We start from the raw sequence: 19193 nt of genomic DNA on the forward strand, positions 1-19193 counted from the left end.
AGAAATGAACTTATTTGCAAAACAGAAACAGACTCACAGACATAGAAAATAGTTCATGGTTATCAAAGGGGAAAGAGGGTGAGGGAAGGATAAATTAGGAGTTTGGGATTAATGAGTATGCATTCTTGCACCTCATATAAATAAACAACAAGGTCCTACTATATAGCACAGGGAACTATATTCAATAACCTGTAATAAACCATAATGGAAAAGAAAGTACCGAGTCACTTTGCTGTACACCAGAAATGAACACAACAATGTAAATCAACTCTACTTCAATAAAAAAAAAATTTTTAAAAAGAGACGACTTCTTAAAAGCAAGACTATTCCCTGAGTCTGGGGGAGAATCCAAGATGACATGTAGTTAAGGGGTCTTGGCCACTAACGTTAGTGAGAGTGGGGCTGGGAAAATCAGCAGCACTGCAAAGGGAAAAGAGTTTAGATAATAATGATGACACAATTCTATCCTTTACTGAACACCAAGATATGCCAGCCACTGGACTAAGTCCTTCACATGTGTTACCTCAATCCTCATAACCCTCCAAGATGTCTCTTTTTACACCCATTTCACATATGGGAACTCAAAGGGTCTGAGAGGCTAGGCACTACTCTTCTAGTAAGTGGCAGAGCTGGGGTATATAACCATTGACGCTTCCCTTCAAGGAGACATAATGGGAGTGACTGCAGATAGACCTAGAAGGGACCATCTGACCACCAGCTGGTCTTTAAAAGTTGTTTCCCAGAAGTAGAAAGACCAGAAAATGTGTGTAGCCCCATGCATCATTTCAATGCCAGAAGTTCTTGATTTTTAACTTCCATGCTTTTGGTTTTAGAGAGGCAGGAAGGGAGAAAGAGGAGAGGGTGCAGGAGATTTGATAACATGGGAAGAAAAGTGAAGACAGGATGCTCTTTCCAAACTCCCTGGCAAGCGAGGAGCTGGCTCTATAATTTAACTCTGTTTACTGTTAGAGGACAGAGCACAACCTGCTTAGTGAAGTCCTTCCCAACAACAGCTAAACAGCGAGGCGAAGAAACTGTGTGGACATCATATAATGAAAACATTTTTCTTTATTTATTTCCCATAATATGTGCATAGGAAGGAATTTATAATCACAAAAATGCAACATCTAAATCTGAAACATGTTACCGAGGGAGTGTGCTTAGCCAGGAAACTTCAGACAAGGTTTTCATCTCTTCAGGATGATGGTCCAGTTGAGCTGCTGCAGTTCCCAGCGCCCTCACACACACAGCGGGAACAATGCCGTAGGCGCCCATGTGGTCCGCAATCACAGGGTCTCATCTATTATCCAAGTGGCCTATTCTAGAAACCACCTTTTGGGTGTGTCTTTTCATTTGTTTCTTCCGTCCCACATGCTGAGAGTGATGACAAGGGTCATTTTTAGTTAATACTGTGAACAGTGCACTTTAAGTGACCTTTCCAACTGAGAAGCAGCTATTCAGAATCTGGATTTTTAAACAGATTTCTCCAAAAAAAGTGGGTGTATTTCCTGAAAGGTCATACTTTTGAATTTAGACTTAGGTGCCTGTGGCTCTCTGAGTCTTAGTTATTTTCATAAGAAACATGATGTTGTTAAGTGTCCGAAAAAGAAAATAACTCTAGTGTTATTTTGCAGAGGCAAAAGGGAATATCGATTTTTAGTAGGATGAAATATATAATTAGTCTTTCCAAAGGAAAACACTACAATAAATACACAAACCAGTGGGCAGAGTCTCTTCTCTCTTCTAGCAATTGCCTGAGTAAGCTGTACCAAACTATAAAATGCTTCCTGAAAAAAATATTTTCTTGATGACTGGATTGATTTTTAAAATTTATAAAACATTAAATTTTCTTGAATATGTTTTTCAATTCACCCTTTTAGCATTTGAGATATACTCTGGTAGGAGTTCTGAGCAAGGCATTTTGGGCACATTTTCAAAAATCGACAAGGGAGTAAAACAGCTGACATATATCAAGTGACCAAAGCACTTAAGTCATCTCAATCTTTTAAGTTACTGACAAAAATCTGGCATCTCTTGACATATGGGCAACTTGAAGCTCTCAATTTCCCAATCATCAGCTGCTATGTTAGCCACTTGACAACAACAACAACAGCATGTTACTGGCCTGTATAGAAAGGGTCTAAAACAATAGGCTTCTTTTTGATTGCTTGCAGTTTTCCCTTCCCTCTGGTAACCGAGAGTTAAATGTAATAAAAGCTGATACCTAGCAACACAGAGTTTTAGAGATGCCAAATTTAATTCGACTTTATATGTGATTATGTTGTCTCAAGATACTTAGGAATGATTTTTGCTTGTTGAGTGTGTGTCCTTGCTCAGCTCAGACAAGGCAAAGACTGAGCTGCCAGGATGGAGTGGCAAGAAGAGGCAGGAGGGGATGAGCTCGTGTCTCTTTGCGGTAGGTTGTCGAGGTCATGCTGAACTGTGGAGCTGTCACTAATAGCCAGCTCAATCTCAGATAAGTGTCCTTTGGTGCTTGTCTGAAAGTCCTAGGACTTTGATAATTTAAATTGCCTCTGTCAGTACAATTTATGGCTTTGAGTCCTTGTACAAGGCATGTTTCAACGGCCCCGGGCTCCGTTGCATTTAACCTTTATCTACACCCATTGAAGGATCTTGCTAACTCGTCCACAGTGGGGCAAAGGGGCAAAGCCACTCAGATGATGCCTGCCTGTGTGCTAGTCTGGCCTGGCCTGGCTGCTGCACTGACATGCCCTGAAGGCTGGGGAAGGATACAGCTGGCCAGAGGCTCCCGTCCCTCATCCCATCCTCTGTGATGCAGGTGCCTCAGTGACTGCTGTCCGGCCCAAGGGAACGCTGCTCACGATCCAGGTGCTCGGCCCGGGGAGAATGTTCCCTATTGAAAACATGTTGGGAACACGGCCCTTCAAAGCCAGGCTCTGTGGGTCCTTCTGTTATTTGGAAAAGACCATGTCAAATGTCTAACAAAAGTGTTTAAATAGTCCCTCTCCTCTTTGGTGATTTGTGTAGGAAAAGAAGGTTAAATCGGGTGTTTGTCTTTGGCACAGAAAACATATTCTCTAGCACTATCATCTGTTCTTGCAGGACATGTATAGAACATATAGATGGTTACTAAGTAAGTAACGTTTGAAAATCTAGTTAAAAGTTACAAAATAGGGCATTCTTTGATTTGAAACCCTTTTGACTAGAAAAATGGTCTGCACCATTTAATAAAATTTGGTGTGGCAAAGTATAGGCAAAATGTAAAAACAGACATTTCTAACAACAGTGTTGTCTAAAATTCATGAGGACCTAAAAGTAAACAGAATTCTTTCTCATGTGTCATTTTCAGTGTAAGGCCTAAATGGCAGAACACAAACTAAACTTTAATATTATTTTAAGTTAAAAAATTTAGAGAGAAATGAATTTTTCTTATGATGACTTTAATTAATGCACTTACTTAATCTCAGTTTGATACTTACTCTAGTTTTCTTCCTTTTGAAAATTACTTTTAAAAACAAATATGACTGTTATAGATTCAAATATTTAAAAATCTGTTTTCTGTAATACAATAAATACTTGCCTCAGTGTAGTGAACTAAAGGCTGTAATCCCAGCCTTCCATTGTGAACTCATTTCTGTATGGGAGTCATTAAAAATTTTATCACTGTGTAGATCACACAATGGAATAACAGTGTTAATAACTGGATACTGTAGCTGCAGGATTGTAACCTACTCTTAGGAAGCTAACTGCCCCAGGGCCAGTGGCTGCTCATTTATTTCACTGTATTTAAATCAATTGCTAAGGCAGTCAGACAATAAATTGTGTATCCATCTCTGGTAATAAAATTGGCACCTCAAACAGCAGAGGCTTGTACAAAGATTTAATAGCTCCCCTGTTCAGGATGGATTCTTCTTTGTACCATCTTTTGCAGGCAAGTTGCCTACATGTAAAGTAACATTCTTATTTCTATCTTCTTGTTAAATTTTGTTTTACCACTGTACAGTTGAGCCCAACTTTTTCAGTTTCTGTAAAGCTTCCACTTATTGCTTGAGGGGAATTCTTTTGTCTGGGCAGCAGAACAAGATAACTGACTTAATCTTCCTAGGAACACGTGAGTCGCCATGTATCATTTTAATCTGCAAAACACTAGGGCTGAGTAGTGTCACATGCTGATTTTACTTTTCTATGAGAAAGTGACTCCCTGGTTCAATGATGGATTGCTTGTTCTCTTTAAACAACAGTCAAGATGGTGAATGCCCCGGGGTGATAGACAGGGTGTGCAATGGGTATGGGGGCCAATCTGAAGGCTTGGTTCAAGTTCACCTCACAAAGCTGGAGCAGTCTGCAAGCAGCATTCGAGAAAGGATTATTCACACTGGCATTATCGTTTTGAATGCATTTTTCTCCTTGTGCAGCTGCAAAGCTCCCTCACACTGAAGGTTTATGCACCATAATAAAGAGATTTATTTTTTTTTCTCTCACTTTCTCTGGCTTCTTACACTTTACACCTAGTTTCTACTGAACTGTTCAGGCAGAGGACATCTGTATATCCAAACTGCACAGAACAAGCATCATCTTCAAAACAATAGCAGTGCTGAAAGACAGTATTAAAAGTCTGATATTTTTGATGTCTGAAGGGACAGAAATTAAGTCTCCTTACATTGAACTCAACTCCTCAAACTCAGCTTTTAAAATATTGTCATTTCACAACTTTATACACAAGGGAGTACAATGAAAATGATTTAGTTTGCTTTAGAAAAATTATAATGGAATTTTTCTAAAAATTATTTGAAAATTTCCTAGTATCGATTTTGCTGTGAGAAATTAAAGAATAGGGGAAAGAAATTAGAAAAAGGTAAACAGAATGAAGCAAAATAATTTTCCTTATAAACAGAGAGGTAGGATTGGAGGGAATTTTGCCTTTCTTTCCTTCCAACTTTCCCCATCTTAGTGTTCATCAACTTACCTACCTACAACTCACCTTATTGGAGAATGGCTTTCTGAAAGCTGGAGCTCTCAGAGATTCTTTCCTTCTATAATTAAGACATAGGTTATTGTTGCCTCTTGCCCTATTGTAGCAAGAGGTAGTTATCTAGTAAGCACTTATTGAGCACAGAAAATACATAGAATTGCCACTGATGTCTCATTGATTTACTCACTGATTTAAACAAAAATGAACCATCAACTGTTAAGCAGACTGTATAATACCCGTGTGCGGTGGGGGATACAAAGGGGCCCAAGACTCAGTTTAGGCCAGTGAGACAGAGTCACCTTCGAGCTGGCCTCCAAGCGATTCCTGCCTCTGGCTGGCCACGCCCTTTGACCTCCCACACGGCACCGGGGTTGGTCTGTGTGGCTAATAGGTTATGACAGCGATGGTCTGTCACTTCTGAAGCGAGGTTATAGAAGACCTTGTGAGTTCAGCTTCTCTCACCCTTGGACTTTTTGCCCGGGCTTGAGCCAGCTGCCATGTTGTCATACGGACAGGCCCGTGTGGTGAAGAGCTAAGGCCTCTGGCCACCGGCCATCAGGGAAGAGGCGTCCCGCCAAGAGTCCCATGAGAGGGCCTGGAAGCAGACGCTCTGGTCGAAGTCATACTTTCAGGTGACTGCGGTCCCACTGACATCCGAGAGCAGTCCTCAGGAGAGGTTTTGAGCCAGCACTACTCAGCAGGGCCACTCGCCAATTTTTCATCTTGAGTAACTTTGAGATGGCAGATAAATGCGGTTATTAGCCTCTAAGTTTTGGGGTAACGTGTCATGTAGTAAAACATGAATAATACAACAGATAATTATAATTCTCCTATAATGTAGGTAATATGACACAAGAGTGTATTAGCTTCCATGATAACTGGGCCTGTGCAGTGATACTTGTATAGCTATTTGGGGAGGTCAAAGGAGGGGTAAGTTTCCGAGCTTGTGGAAAGGGAGTGAATGAGGATGATGGATATCAGGGAGGATTTTCTGAAGGAGGTGTCGGTTGAGGTGAGTATTCAAGGATGAGAAGATACAGGGGGGAATTGTCCCCGTCAGTATAAGAAAAACATGAAAACACTTTTCAAGTTACGAAGCATCTTCATGCTGGGGTAGAAGGACGCAGGCTGGATTACAAACTGACGTGATAAGCAATTCGGTGTTCCTAGAGTGTATTACAGGACTGGGAGTAGCAGTGGGCTAAAGGAGAAAGCACCATATGATCGTCCGATAATGTGGATTTTCTACTGAAAAAGAGAATCATTTGAATTTCTCATTAAATACTATTTTTTTGGTATAAGTAATACATGCTTATTGCAGAAAGCTTGGAAAAAATAGATGATAAAGAAGAAAATAAAATTCCCTACCACAAACTCACTAGCTAGGGAAAAACACAATGAAGATTTCCATGTATTATACATATATTATTTTTCCTATTTGCATACATATATATACCGAAATTATGATCAATACTATAATGCTGTTTTAGAGATTGCTTTTTTACTTCAAAGTTTGTGTGTAATTAAATATTTAAAAAATAGACAATTTAAATGAATGAATAATACTAATATGGATAAATTAAATATATAAAACTATTTCTCTGCTGTTGAAAAATTGTTTGCTTTTTACTATCATAAGCAAAGTTATGACAGACACACTTGTATAATCATTTGTTCATATTTCTGTTTATTTCCTCATTAGAGGTTTGTAGAAGTAGAATTACTCAGTCCAACATATATCGGATTTTTCTTGATAGTTTTTCCTTTATGCGATCTCACATTTTAAAAAAATTTTGTGGATATTTAAAAATGTATATAAAAGGGGAAAGATTAGTGTAATGAATCCTTATATACCCTTCTACTTGGCTTCAACACTATCAAGAAAGAGCCAAGCTTCTTTCATTTCTCCACTTCTCTTTGGCTTTTGTATTTTTAAAATACGCCACTTCATTAATTTTTATCTAACACTCAACACAAACTAAAAAATCCCTAATTGTCCCCAAAAAGTTATTTTATTATTGATTTATTATAGAGGTATAGAGTCACCTCATTATAACAAGAGACCTGCCTATCAGGAAATTCCAAGGGATTTAAGAGCTCTGTGCCAGGAATCAGGGGTGGAGACTATATATATATGTATACATATATATTCTGATTTTTCCAGATGTGGATAGGTTTGGGATAGTAAGCACATTTGCTTGTTCCCATTCTCAAATGAAAACTTTTAAGTGTTTCACTATTAATTATGATATTGCTGTTCAAAAGGAAAGTTAAAATACCTTTTTTCAGATTCAGGAAGTTTTTCTTTATGTCTAATTTGCAAAGAGCTTTTTTTAACCATAAATTGATTTTCAATGTTATTAAATAATTTTTTCATTCACCTTTGAAATGATGAATTTTCCCTATTATTTTGTTAATAGGATAAATTTTAAAAATTTTCTTTAATAAAGTTAAGTTTGGGTTTTTCAAGAAGCAAATGCTGAGAAGGAATGTGAGACATATGAGGTACTTATTGAGAGAAATGACTGTAAAGTGTAAATGAGAGAGAACAGGAGTATGCAGGGAGACCATGATGGAGGTCTGGCCCTGTGAAAGGGGAGGGCGAACAGAAGGGAGGTCACAGCAGAGATTACAGCAGAGTTCTGAGAAAGTTCTGGTCTGGCCATGGGAAGATTCTGTGCCACCCCCTGTCAGAAGCACTTTGAGCCTAGCGTCCATGTTTCACTCGGTCATTGGCTGAGGGCCCACAGTGGTGGATCGGATGGGGAGCAGGCTGGAGGTGTCCGCCACCTGTGTTCACAGCAAGAGAACGGGGTGGCTCGCACCAGCTCTAGCTGCAAGTGTAGACAGACATGTGCAGTAACCTCAAACTGAGAAAGGTGCAACCATCTAGAATTCAGAACTCAGAACGCTCATGTATGCAGGTCTGAGTCACATCACTAGATAATGCACTAAGATCTGTTGAAGTAATAGTTAAGAGAAATTTAGAATGAATAATGGAGGAAGGAGAGAGTGTGTACCAGCTGCAGTCCCAAAGACTAAGTACAATGAGGGATTATCTCACCAACCTCTTTTGTAAACTTCAGCAAGATCGTGGAAGCACTGCTCTCCAAACCTGTATGAAGCAGCACATCTGTGTGGTGCAAGGGCGGACTGTGGTGGCCATCTTCCCTCACACCTCCTGCAAATGTAAATGTGCTAGAAGAAAATATGAAGGGTTAAAAATAACAAAATCCCAGACATGGAGAACAGACTTATGGACAAGAGTGCGGGAGAAGCTGGAGAGGGTGAGAAAAATGGAGAGAGTAGCCTGGATGCATATATACTAACATACGTAAATAGGTAGCCACTAGGAATTTGTTGTATGACTCACAGAACTCAAACTGGGGCTCTGTAATAACCCAGACAGGGTGGAGATGGCAGGAGGTGGGAGGGAGACTCAAGAGGGAGGGGACATATGTACACCTATGGTTAATTTGTGTTGATGTATGACAGAAATCAAACCAATGTTGCAAAGCAATTAGCAATCAATTAAAAATAAATAAATATTTTAAAAAAAGAGAAAAAACAATAACAAAACTTGAGGAGGGAAGCTCTATGAATGACATATAACCTAGAAACCATAAAATAAAAGACTGATGAATTCACCTGTCTAAAAGAAATTCTGCATGGAAAAAAAGTTTCTTACAAAGTCAAAAGACAAAAAAATTGGAATGCATATCACAAAGGCCTGAATTCTTTAATATATTGTCTATAAAGAATTCCTAAGTCAATAAGAAAAACGCTAAAAGAATCAGTCTTGATGGATAGTGACTAAAGTCTCCAAATCTCGATGGCTTCAGCTAGAAAAGCTTATTTCTCAGATGTGCTTCATGTTCATTGTGGTCAGCTGGAGCTCTTTCCTATGTTTTTCTCATTGTGGGACTTCTGATACATTCTTGGCAATTGTGCAGAGGGAAAGAGACTCTGTAAGTGTTGCACTGGCAATTGAATATAGGCCTGAAGAAGATACTCTTCAATTCCTCTCAAAATTTATTGCCTAGAACCAGTCCCATGGCCCCACCTGAACCCAAGGACCAGGCTGGGCCATAATTTGTGTGCCTGGAAGGAGAGGAGAGCCCAGCATTGGTGAGCAGCATTGAGTGGTCACTACCACTCCAGACAGTCTATGAATTACTTGGTTTCTCAATTGAAGGTCTTGTCAAAGAAAGACGACGGCATATTTCGTTACATTCCACATGCTGGTTATTAAAGAAGTAAAAAATTCCTTTCTCTCCAAAATTGGTAGTGACGTCTTTCTGACCAACAGAGTGAATCTGGGGATCTGTGAGGTAGATGAGCCCTTTTCCATTCCCAGTCACCCAACCTAAAAAAGAAGTAAATATGTCTGAGAATTAAATCCTCTATACATTTTAGCAAAGTGCTTCAGAAAAAATATAATGTACATATAGTGAAATAGCCATTTTGTAACTTGGTCATCCTATTGTGTGAAAATCGTTCAGTTGTGTCCAACGCTGTGTGACCCCACAGGCTATATATAGTCCATGGAATTCTCCAGGCCAGAATACTGGGGTGGGTAGCCTTTCCCTTCTCCAGGGGATCTTCCCAATCCAGGAATTGAACCCAGGTCTCCCACATTGCAGGCAGATTCTTTACCAGCTGAGCTACAAGGGAAGCCCTATGGTTGATGATTAATAAATTTCTGCTAAGGGATCTGGTGTTGCATATTCCAATTATTGGTCTAAGAAGAATTTAATATTGGGTAATTAAATTTGTCAAATATGACATGCCCAGACAACCAGTTTTCAAGGAATTAGCGGTAGCACACACTTAGAGTAATTATTAAATCCCATTGAATATTTTTTGTTTTATGATTCAGAAGTTTCTTTAATGCCTTACTCATTAATTCATACATTCCTCTGTTCATTTAACAAATCTTTATTGAGTGTACACACTGTGCAAAACACTATTGTGTTTTGTGAACAAGGTAGTAAAAAAATCTCTGTACTTGGTGTCACATTCTTGTGAAGATCAATCAATGATATAAGTAAGCAAAATATATAACACAGAGTGATGGTAAATGCGATGGATAGGGGATAGAAAAAATCTTGGAGGATTATTATTAGAAATAATCATAACAAGACTCATTCATCACTTCAATAAAGTACAGAATGATGGCTAATAATTCTGTTAGATAAAATACCAAACTGAAACAAAATTTACATATTAATGCAGATTTTAAAGGAAGTTAGATTCAGGTATACAGCTTGCTGTTCCATAATGATCCCAGTTATGAAACCCAATATCACACCTGTAGTGAAGGTAAAGGGCTAGAGCAAAGAAAGTGTGGGAAGACTTTGACATACTAAAACACACAATCATAAGAAACCTACATCACCGAAATCCACCTGAGTAAAATTAAAAAAGAAAACTGTTATGGATTTGCTCTAGAAATAAGCTCAACAAAATGTGAGCCAGATCTTCTCACTGATCATCTGACACCCTTAGACACTTGTAGAAGCTTTAGAAAAAATTTCCCATGCATCATTTAGTATATACAGCAAGACTGATTCATTCCAAATAGTAGCCTGTGCACTAAACAACCTATTAAAATAATGACTAGCAAAGCTAGTTATAAAATCTCACATTTACATATAAATAATACTAAAATAAAAAATAACTCCCAGTTTCACATACCTTGTAAATCAACTACAACATCTCTATGATTGGAAAATTCATAAGAAAAGTGGCCATAAGCCAAGCCGTATTCTGTGGCTTTGTATTCTGTTTTCACCACTTTTGTGTTATTTGATAATTTTACAAATTCCCCTAGCATGTAAGGTTCCACACTGACACATCCTTTTATTGTCTTGCCTTCTAAAATCTGAAAAATAGAAACAGGAGACAGTATAACAATGGTGAAAGCCATGGGTTTTGAGGTCAGCAGATCTCAGCCTTTGAACTCAGGCTTCGCCACTTAGGAGCACTGTGGTTGTTCAGTCACTAAGTCATGTCCAGCTCTTTTGCGACCCTGTGGACTGTAGCCCACCAGGCTCCTCTGTCCATGGGATTCTCCAGGGAAGAATACTGGAGTGGGTTGCCATTTCCTTCTCCGGGGGATCTTCCCGACCCAGGGATCGAACCCAAGTCTCCTGCATTGGCAGGCGGATTCTTTACCACTGTGCCACCTGGGAAGCCTCAAAATATATTTCTAGATGTGTTTAATCATACCCCTGATTTCTTTAATCTTACCAGCAATACTGAGGATGGTATGTAGAATATCTGCGTATGAATCTTCTGCTCGTAAAGTCTCTTGTTAAATGCGGTCACGTAGTGTTGTGCGGTCATCTGCCTCTCCACGTCACTGAAGTGGTGCCAGAGCCCCTTTTGCTCCTTATATTCTTTCCCAACATATCTGTGAGTGCAGAAAAGCCACAGCAAGAAATGCAAAGTGATCCTACTCTAGAGTAAGAGAGAAGAGACTAAGAGAGAGATGCAAAAATGCTTGAGAGATGTTACTTTTTCTCTGTCTTAGTTAATATTATCTTATCTCATGACTCAGATAATTTTGTAAGAGCACGCTGAACAATGGAACACAATTCATACTAGCTGCCTGATGGTTAAGTTCATGTGTCATCTCGATTTGACCACAGGGTGCCCAAATATTGGGTCAAACACTATTCAGAGTGTTTCTGTGAGGGTATTTTGGATGAGTCTAACATTTACATCAATAGACTGAGTAATGAAGACTACCCTCCCTAGTGTGGGGGAGCCTCATCCGATCAACTGAAGGGCCAAATGGAACAGAAGGCTGAGCTTATTTCAAGAAAGAGAGAATTCTTCTTGCTGACTGCCTCTGACCCGGGACACCGGTCTTTTCCTGCTCTTGGACTTGAACTGAAACATCATCTCCTCCTGGGTCTCAATCCCGCTGGTCTTTGGGTTGGAAGTTTATATCGTCAGCTCTCCTGAATATCCAGTCAGCAGTAGATGCTGAAACTTGAGAGCATCCATAATTATGTGAGTCAAGTCCTAATAATAAATCTCTGTGCACGCGTGCGCGTGCACACACACACACACACACACACACACACACATGCACACAGGCTTCCCTGGTAGCTCAGCTGGGAAAGAATCCTCCTGCAATGTGGGAGACCCTGGTTTGATTCCTGGGTCGTGAAGATCCGCTGGAGAAGGGATAGGTTACCCACTCCAGTATTCTTGGGCTTCCCTGGTGGTTCAGATGGTAAAGAAACTGCCTGAAATGTGGGAGACCTAGGTTCAATCCCTGGGTTGGGAAGATCCTCTGGAGGAGGGTATGGCAACCCACTCCAGTATTCTTGCCTGGAGAATCCCCATGGACAGAGGAGCCTGGCTGTCGTCTATGGAGTCACAAAGAGTCAGACACAACTGAGTGACTAAGTACAGCACAGCATACACGCGCGCACACACACACACACACACACACACACACATATACATCTTATTGGTTTTGTGTTTCTGGAGAACCCTGATGAATACATTGACCCAGGGGTGATACCGATTTATTTTCTCCTTATAAGAGAAAGTGTTCACTTGTTGTAGCAGTTCACCAGATGTGGGTAAGTCAAGAAAACCAGCCAGGGTACTGGAAAACACATGGACTCTGGAACCAGATCTTTCGTTGACAGCAACATGACCTTATACAGGTCAGCAGATGAGTCAGAAGCCTTCCCCTCCCCGTTCCTTCTGTGATTACTTCATCTCTACAAATACTTGCTTTCTATCCTACAAATACTTTCTTCATCTCTACAAATACTTCCTAATATATGTACAACACTTTTTATACTATCCAGGATTCATTGTGATTCCTGTATTTGAAGATTAATATATTTGGGCAATTCTGGAAAACTATCAGAAATGATTTATTAAAATAATAATTCTTTCCTATTTGCTCTGTTGTCTTTTTCTGATCAGATGTATGTTAGACCCTCTTGCTCCATCTTCCATGTCTCTTCTTCTCTCTTTTATATCCCATCTCAGATCCTCCTATCATGTATCCTGTTGCTTAAGATTGCTGTAACAAAGTGCCACAAACTGGGTGGCTTAAGCAACAGAAATTGATTCCTCATAGTTTTAGACTCTACAAGTCCAAGGTCAAGGTGTCAGCAGAGTCACGCTCCCTCTGAAGATGCAAGGGAAGGAGCTTTTCCAGACTGTCAACTTTTCCAGACAGTTCTGGCTTGGTGGCCATATAGCTACAATTTTCACATGCATTCTCCCTGTGTGTGTCTATCTCCAAATTTCCTCTTTTTTATAAGGATATCAGTCGTAGTGGATTCTGGGCCTACCCTACTCCAGTTTAATCTCATCTTAATTAATTACATCTGCAGTGACTTTATTTCCAAATAAGATCACAGTCTAAGTTACTTAGGGTTACAACTTCAACCTGAATTTAGGGTGAGGGGGGGTCACAATTATACCTGTATCACCTGGCTCCACCACTTTGATGTGCGAACTTGGGGAGGTTTCTTAACATCTCTGTGTCTCAGCTCCCTCATCTGTAAGATGGGATAACAATAGTACCTACCTCATCAGGTTTTGTGAGGATTGATTAAGTTAGTATATAAATTACTTAAAACAGGGGCCTGGCACATGAAATTTACATGTTTACTATTGTTGTTATCATCAACATCCTTTTCAAGAAATGTATTTCTACTATTTAAGAATTTCCCAATTTCTCTCTTTTTTTCTCTTCCTATTTATTTCTTACATTTTTTTAGATTTGGGAAAAGAGCAAGGTCTACTTTAAAAGTCTTGCTCTATAGGTTCTTTAAAATATACATATGGTATAAAATTAGGCCTTATACCAAACGAGGACCACCTGTGATCACTAATTTGCAGGTAAGTTCTTGCTTAAAGTTGTCATCAAGAATTAAGGCCAAAAAAAAAAAAAAGAATTAAGGCCAAGCAAAAAATCTTTCTAGGTTATTTGCTTCAGTGACATGGCATTTTTTTAATTAACCTTTTTTGTTCGTTTGTTTTTGAGGATATAGCCATTCCTGAGTCAATGCTTCATATCAGCCGTCTCTCTGCCCGTCCCCTTTCATGCGTAACTTTTGTCACTAGCTGCTCCCTCATCCCACCCCTGCCCAAAACCTCTACAGAGAGGTGTCTTAAGGATTCAGCATTCATTTACATCCCTGAATATGTTTCGTTTCTGGCCTCAGAGGAGTTTTGTGCCTTTTTTCCCAGGCTCACTCATTTAATCAGAAGTGTGGCTTGCATGGTTTAACTAGCCTTTTTTGCCAGCATTTTCAATGAGAGTGTTCAAGACTCTCTGACTTGTCATGTGGCAAGAAACTCTATTTTTCTTATCTGTACCATGGGGTTAATGTTCTCCAAGGGGTTTAAAATCATGTATATGAGACATCCAGCCCAACGGCTGACATAGTGTGGGCTCTCTATCCATGGTGGTTGTTGCTCAGTTGCTAAGTCATGTCTGACTTTTTGGACTACATGTGACTCCACGGACTACAACACACTAGGCCTCCCTGTCCCTCACCATCTCCTGCAGTTTGCCCAAGTTCATGTCTGTTGAACCGGTGATGCCACCCAACCATCTATGGTAACTGTTATTAATTAGCTAATGAGGAAGAGGAAAAGGAGCTGAATTAGGAAACATTTAGCCACTTTTTCTAGCCCTTTTATAGTCTCATAAACAATTACTTAACAGAAGGGACAAATCAGCCCGTTATACATTATTATATATGTTTTTAAGCAATACCTGCCCAGAGTTTCCTCTTGATGAAGGTGATGTACCCAAAATGCATTTCTTTGTTTGCCTTTCTTCGCCACATGTAGGTAGTCCCCCAAATATGCAACCGTTTCTTGGGCTGTCCACAGTTCAGATTTCTTGGAATATTTTAACAAAAGAGCACCTTGAATAAAAGATAAGATGAATATTGACCTTATCTTTCAAAAAGATCTTGTAATTCATGGATAAGATGAATTGTAACACAGGTACCAACCTGTGTTCATTTGAAATATTCAACTTTTTAATATATTTTCTCAAATTTTATCCTGTTCCATGACTATTACTAAAAAGTTAGTGAAGTACAATAAGAAGGTAAAATTTGAGAAATTACAATGAAAATTGCCTTTGATTCACAAAATCTCTTGTTTGTGATGGCAAGGTATCAAGGCCAGAGCTTCTGTATGAAAGTAATGAAAAACAAAAGGGCTTTTCAAACAGCAAAAGCCCAGAGACCATCTTAGAACAAGTGACATGTGAATACACCTTCCTCTGATTATCTGGGAATCTCAAATAAAAGAGGCTGCTACCTATGTGAGTTCACATGGATAGAAGTCAGTTGAATAAGTTTACTCCAAAAGTTCCTGGCAACTCCAGGGATCCTAGATTACATATGAAAGTTCAACCTAATTTTCTCTTACATATTTTAAGTTGGGAAAGTCCAGGAATTACTGAGAAAATACAGCTACTGTACAAAGATGAAAACTCAACTGAAAAAGAAAAAGATAAAGAGGAAAAAATAAGGGTTATTTTCACCTTAAAGAAAGGAAGGCCAGTGTGAGCAAGAAAGGATCTCTTTGAGGGGAAGACCCAACATGAATCCTAAGAAAGAAATGCAACCTTTTGAGATCCAAGTTAAAGTGGACAAGGACCTCCAGTGACTAGGTTGTGGTAATGAATACATGAAGAGGAGACTCGGGAGAAGAGAGTACTTAGAGTGAAGTAAGCCCACAGGTCTGGGATGGGGGATGGCGAGGAATGAGACAACTGAGGTTGTGGAGAGATGATGCTCAGGGTTGGGTGACTCAATCAGAGAAGCTGGGGAAGGGAATGAAGGTGAACTGCATGTCCACACATGTAGAAAGGGCAGTGAACTAAGGCAAGAATCAAGGAGCAGATGCATAACTTGTCCAGTTTCTTCAGCTTTGGGGCTCGCTTCCTCCCATGTGCTTTTTCACCCATAAAGTGGCACGCAGACAAAACAATAAAGCAGCTCCCTAACTCTCAGAAATGGGACTTTGAAACTGCAGACTCTCACAGCAAGCAGGGAAACCCTATTATTAGAAACTTTTGCTTCTTTTGGCAACAACTTGATCTTCTAGTCTGACTTCAAGGTGGCAGGTAAAACACTGAAATACTTTGAAGCAGAAGTTCTTAACATTGGCTTTATACAAAAATCACCAGGGAGCTCTTAAAAAATACAGATGCCTGGACCCACACCATAGACTCACGAGACCGGAATCTCTGGGGTGAGGGATTGGAAGTTTTAAAGAGCGAAAAAGCCTCTTGGGAGATCCTCATGTGGCACCAGTGTTGAGAACTACTACTTTAGTATCCAGTGCTTACCAATCCACATAGCTTGTTTCCTCTGCAAGGCATTTTGCAATAGTTTTTTTTTCCTCATTCAAATAATTCTTCAGTACCTTGGAGGACATTATAATGTGATCCTCTGGGCTACGAGAAGAACCTTCTTTGGTGTTCTCCCCAGCTTCTCCACCACTTCTAAGCTGGGTTAGCCACACTGCTGGGAGGCCCCGGCTCAGGCTTCCCTGTGCTGTTCCTGAGGCCGGAAGCAGCTGCTAAACGCACACGATCAAAGCAGCGCCTGGCAAGAAACCGCTCAGCATAGGTGCGGACATGCCTGCTAGAAGGACGCTGTGTAACTAGGTCAAACTCCACCCCCCGGGGTTTTGAATGGGAAACAGAGAAAAACCAGCTGTGGCAATGAGGATCAATGGAGTATATATGATCAATGAGTGTATATGGCATCCAGAGCTGTTTCAAACCTGACTGATGACTGCTCCCACGTTCTGTAAGATCCTCCCTTACTGCCTATGTAGCACATCTCCAATGTATGAGGCAGCCTGAGTGAGTCTCTATTCTTTGCAACCTTTAGAGTCCATCAAACACAGAGAGAAGAGGCCCCTGAACTACATCTTTCTCTGTATACTCACAAAGCACCACAGGTGTCTATATCTTTCATGAGCTTTAAGTGATCCACAGAACAGAAACTTCAGAGGGCCCTCAACAAGCAGAGACGCTTCCTGAAAGGGTGTACTTACTATGTGCTCCGTGGAGTTGGCTGGATTTAAAAACGCCTGTATGCTCCAGCCTCTGGAACAGCCAATCATGCCTCACTCCTGCCAAGAGTTTTTCAAAGTCATCAGGCTGCAGGGTGCGGGCCTCAAGGATCGCCTGCTTTGTCATTCCTGGCAATGAAACAAAAGAACTTCCACTGGAATTCAGAAAAGACCATGGATTTTCTCCATCAGAAGAACCACTGGAGATTGCTGGTGATTTCAGCCACCGAGGTGAGGACAAGCTGGAGTTCTGGCTGCAGTTGAGCAGGTTTCCAGGCTCATTTGCTTCCTCCGTGGTAGTGCAGTCCTCGCTGAGGACAGGGCTGGAAGGCTTACTGCTTACTGAGGAATTCGGGATCTGGGCTCCCTGAATGTGTGGCTGCTTCCAAGTGCACGGTCTAGGGCAGCCACGTGTACTCGTGGTGTGAACATCTGCAGTGCCCAGCAGCGGGCTCTCCTCATCCACCGTGGAGGCATCAGGGTCAATGCCCTGCTCTTTGACTGAGTGACCATTTTTTCCCGAGTTAGGGTTTTGAACAAGCCAATGAGGAGTGAAAGAGTTACACGCTACCGTGGAACTTTTGTCCAGAGACTCGTCCACGACTGAGTGGAAGTCTACAGGAACATCTTCTGCTCTTTCTGCTATTTTTCCTTCTGGGTCAACCCAGCAGGGGCTATCTTTAAATGCAGGACCTGTGCCTCCTTTGATTTCTTCTCTCTTCTTTTCTTCATCCCCGTGCTTGGCGTCACCGTTGATTTCTCGAAACTCATCAATTGTTTCAAAGGTTTCTTCTTCTTGGATGGAAGGATATGTGGCCATGTTCTTAGGCCAACCAGAATCAGAAGTCCAAGAAACAGAACAAAATGAGGGTCTGGAATGAGCAGAAGTATTTCTGGACCCCACATTTCCAACTTCCTGCCTACCTTCTTTAAACCACCCTCCACCAAAGGCCAGTGAAATGTCTGTTGTGTTATGAGGTGGGAAGGTTGCCAAGGGCATGGACTTGTGCAGCTGACATTGAGAAGACTCTAAACTGTCATCCTTGGACACCTGGAGAGAGAGACCATGAAGCTCTGAAGACAGTGGATGCTCAGCTCTGCTGGCCCCATTCACCTCCTGCTCGTCTGACAGGGCAGTAGAACACTGAGTGTCCACAAGATGCTCTTCCTTGCTAAGCTCTTTTCCAGCGGACATATCATCAACATGATAATTCACTTCCTCCCAGCTTGTAGAAGATATGTACCCTGATAACTTGCTCCAAGAACTGGAGCTCTGGCTGTCACTCAGAGACTTGTTCAGAACAGCTCCCCCACCACTACTGTGGTCTGTTGACTCAGCTTCGGTCTCCACATCTTCATCCACGGAGACTCGAAATGCATCAGAACCGGCCCAGTTTCTCCTCCCCACCCTCCTGAGTTTCTCCTGACTGTTCATTGCAATTCGGGAGGAAGATATTACTATGCCTTTTTCAAAATGTGGTCTGTCCTCAGTGGCACTCACGGTATCTATGTTTTTTGTTTCTGTTTTTAGATCAGTGATACAGACTCCTGTTTTCATACCTTTCTGTTTATTTTTGTTGTTTCCACAAGTGCTTTCAAATATTTCACACACTGAAGTGTGGTGCTGTGAATAGGCTTCAAGGATTTTTTGGAAATCCACTTGCCCATGTAAGATGGGCTTCTCTAACCCACACTTGAATCCCTCGGGAACGTAAGACTTGTCATCTAAATTTGAGAAGCTTTGAACTTGTAACTGTTCCTTCACCCGGGTGATAACAGACATGATTTCCTGAGAGAGAGCTTCTCTCTCCCGACTTCCGGAGGAATTGCTGAAAGTATACAACTTTCCCATAGCTTCGCTACAGAGCTGACTTGCTGTTTGGACAGTCTCCATCTCCCCATAGAGTCTTTGGTGCACAGTGGTGAGACCAAAAGCAGCTTTAAGAAAACTATGGAGCTCCTGTTTTCCAGTAACTGGTTCATCACGTTTCTTGGCGAGGAGGCCAATTTCAAAGGCTTCTTTGGCTTCACATAGATATGAGTTTTTCATTCCTGGAGGACAGTCCTTAGAACTACTATATGACAACAGGCAAGTGCCACGAATATTCTGAGGAAAACATCAGATACAAAATCAGACACTGAATTA

The 19193-nt window shown here is 40.8% G+C and overlaps 1 protein-coding gene across 25 annotated transcripts in view; it reads right to left on the reverse strand.

Annotated features, from left to right (window-relative positions):
- Window positions 1-8674: 8674 nt before the first annotated feature.
- Window positions 8675-19193, reverse strand: part of ALPK1 (alpha kinase 1) — a 117756-nt gene continuing 107237 nt past the window's right edge. For 24 of the 25 annotated variants that reach the window (XM_061164181.1, XM_061164196.1, XM_061164189.1 and 21 more), the window contains 5 exons: window positions 17030-19154; window positions 14721-14874; window positions 11207-11369; window positions 10652-10838; window positions 8675-9320 (listed from right to left, as the gene is read on the reverse strand). In XM_061164181.1, coding sequence (XP_061020164.1) covers window positions 9121-9320; window positions 10652-10838; window positions 11207-11369; window positions 14721-14874; window positions 17030-19154 — 2829 coding nt within the window. In that variant the 3' untranslated portion in view covers window positions 8675-9120. The remainder of the gene's footprint in view (window positions 9321-10651; window positions 10839-11206; window positions 11370-14720; window positions 14875-17029; window positions 19155-19193) is intronic. The other variant, XM_061164200.1, reaches the window with a different exon arrangement.

Source organism: Dama dama, chromosome 17 (assembly GCF_033118175.1).
Source record: "Dama dama isolate Ldn47 chromosome 17, ASM3311817v1, whole genome shotgun sequence".
In the NCBI taxonomy this organism is placed as follows: Eukaryota; Metazoa; Chordata; class Mammalia; order Artiodactyla; family Cervidae; genus Dama; species Dama dama.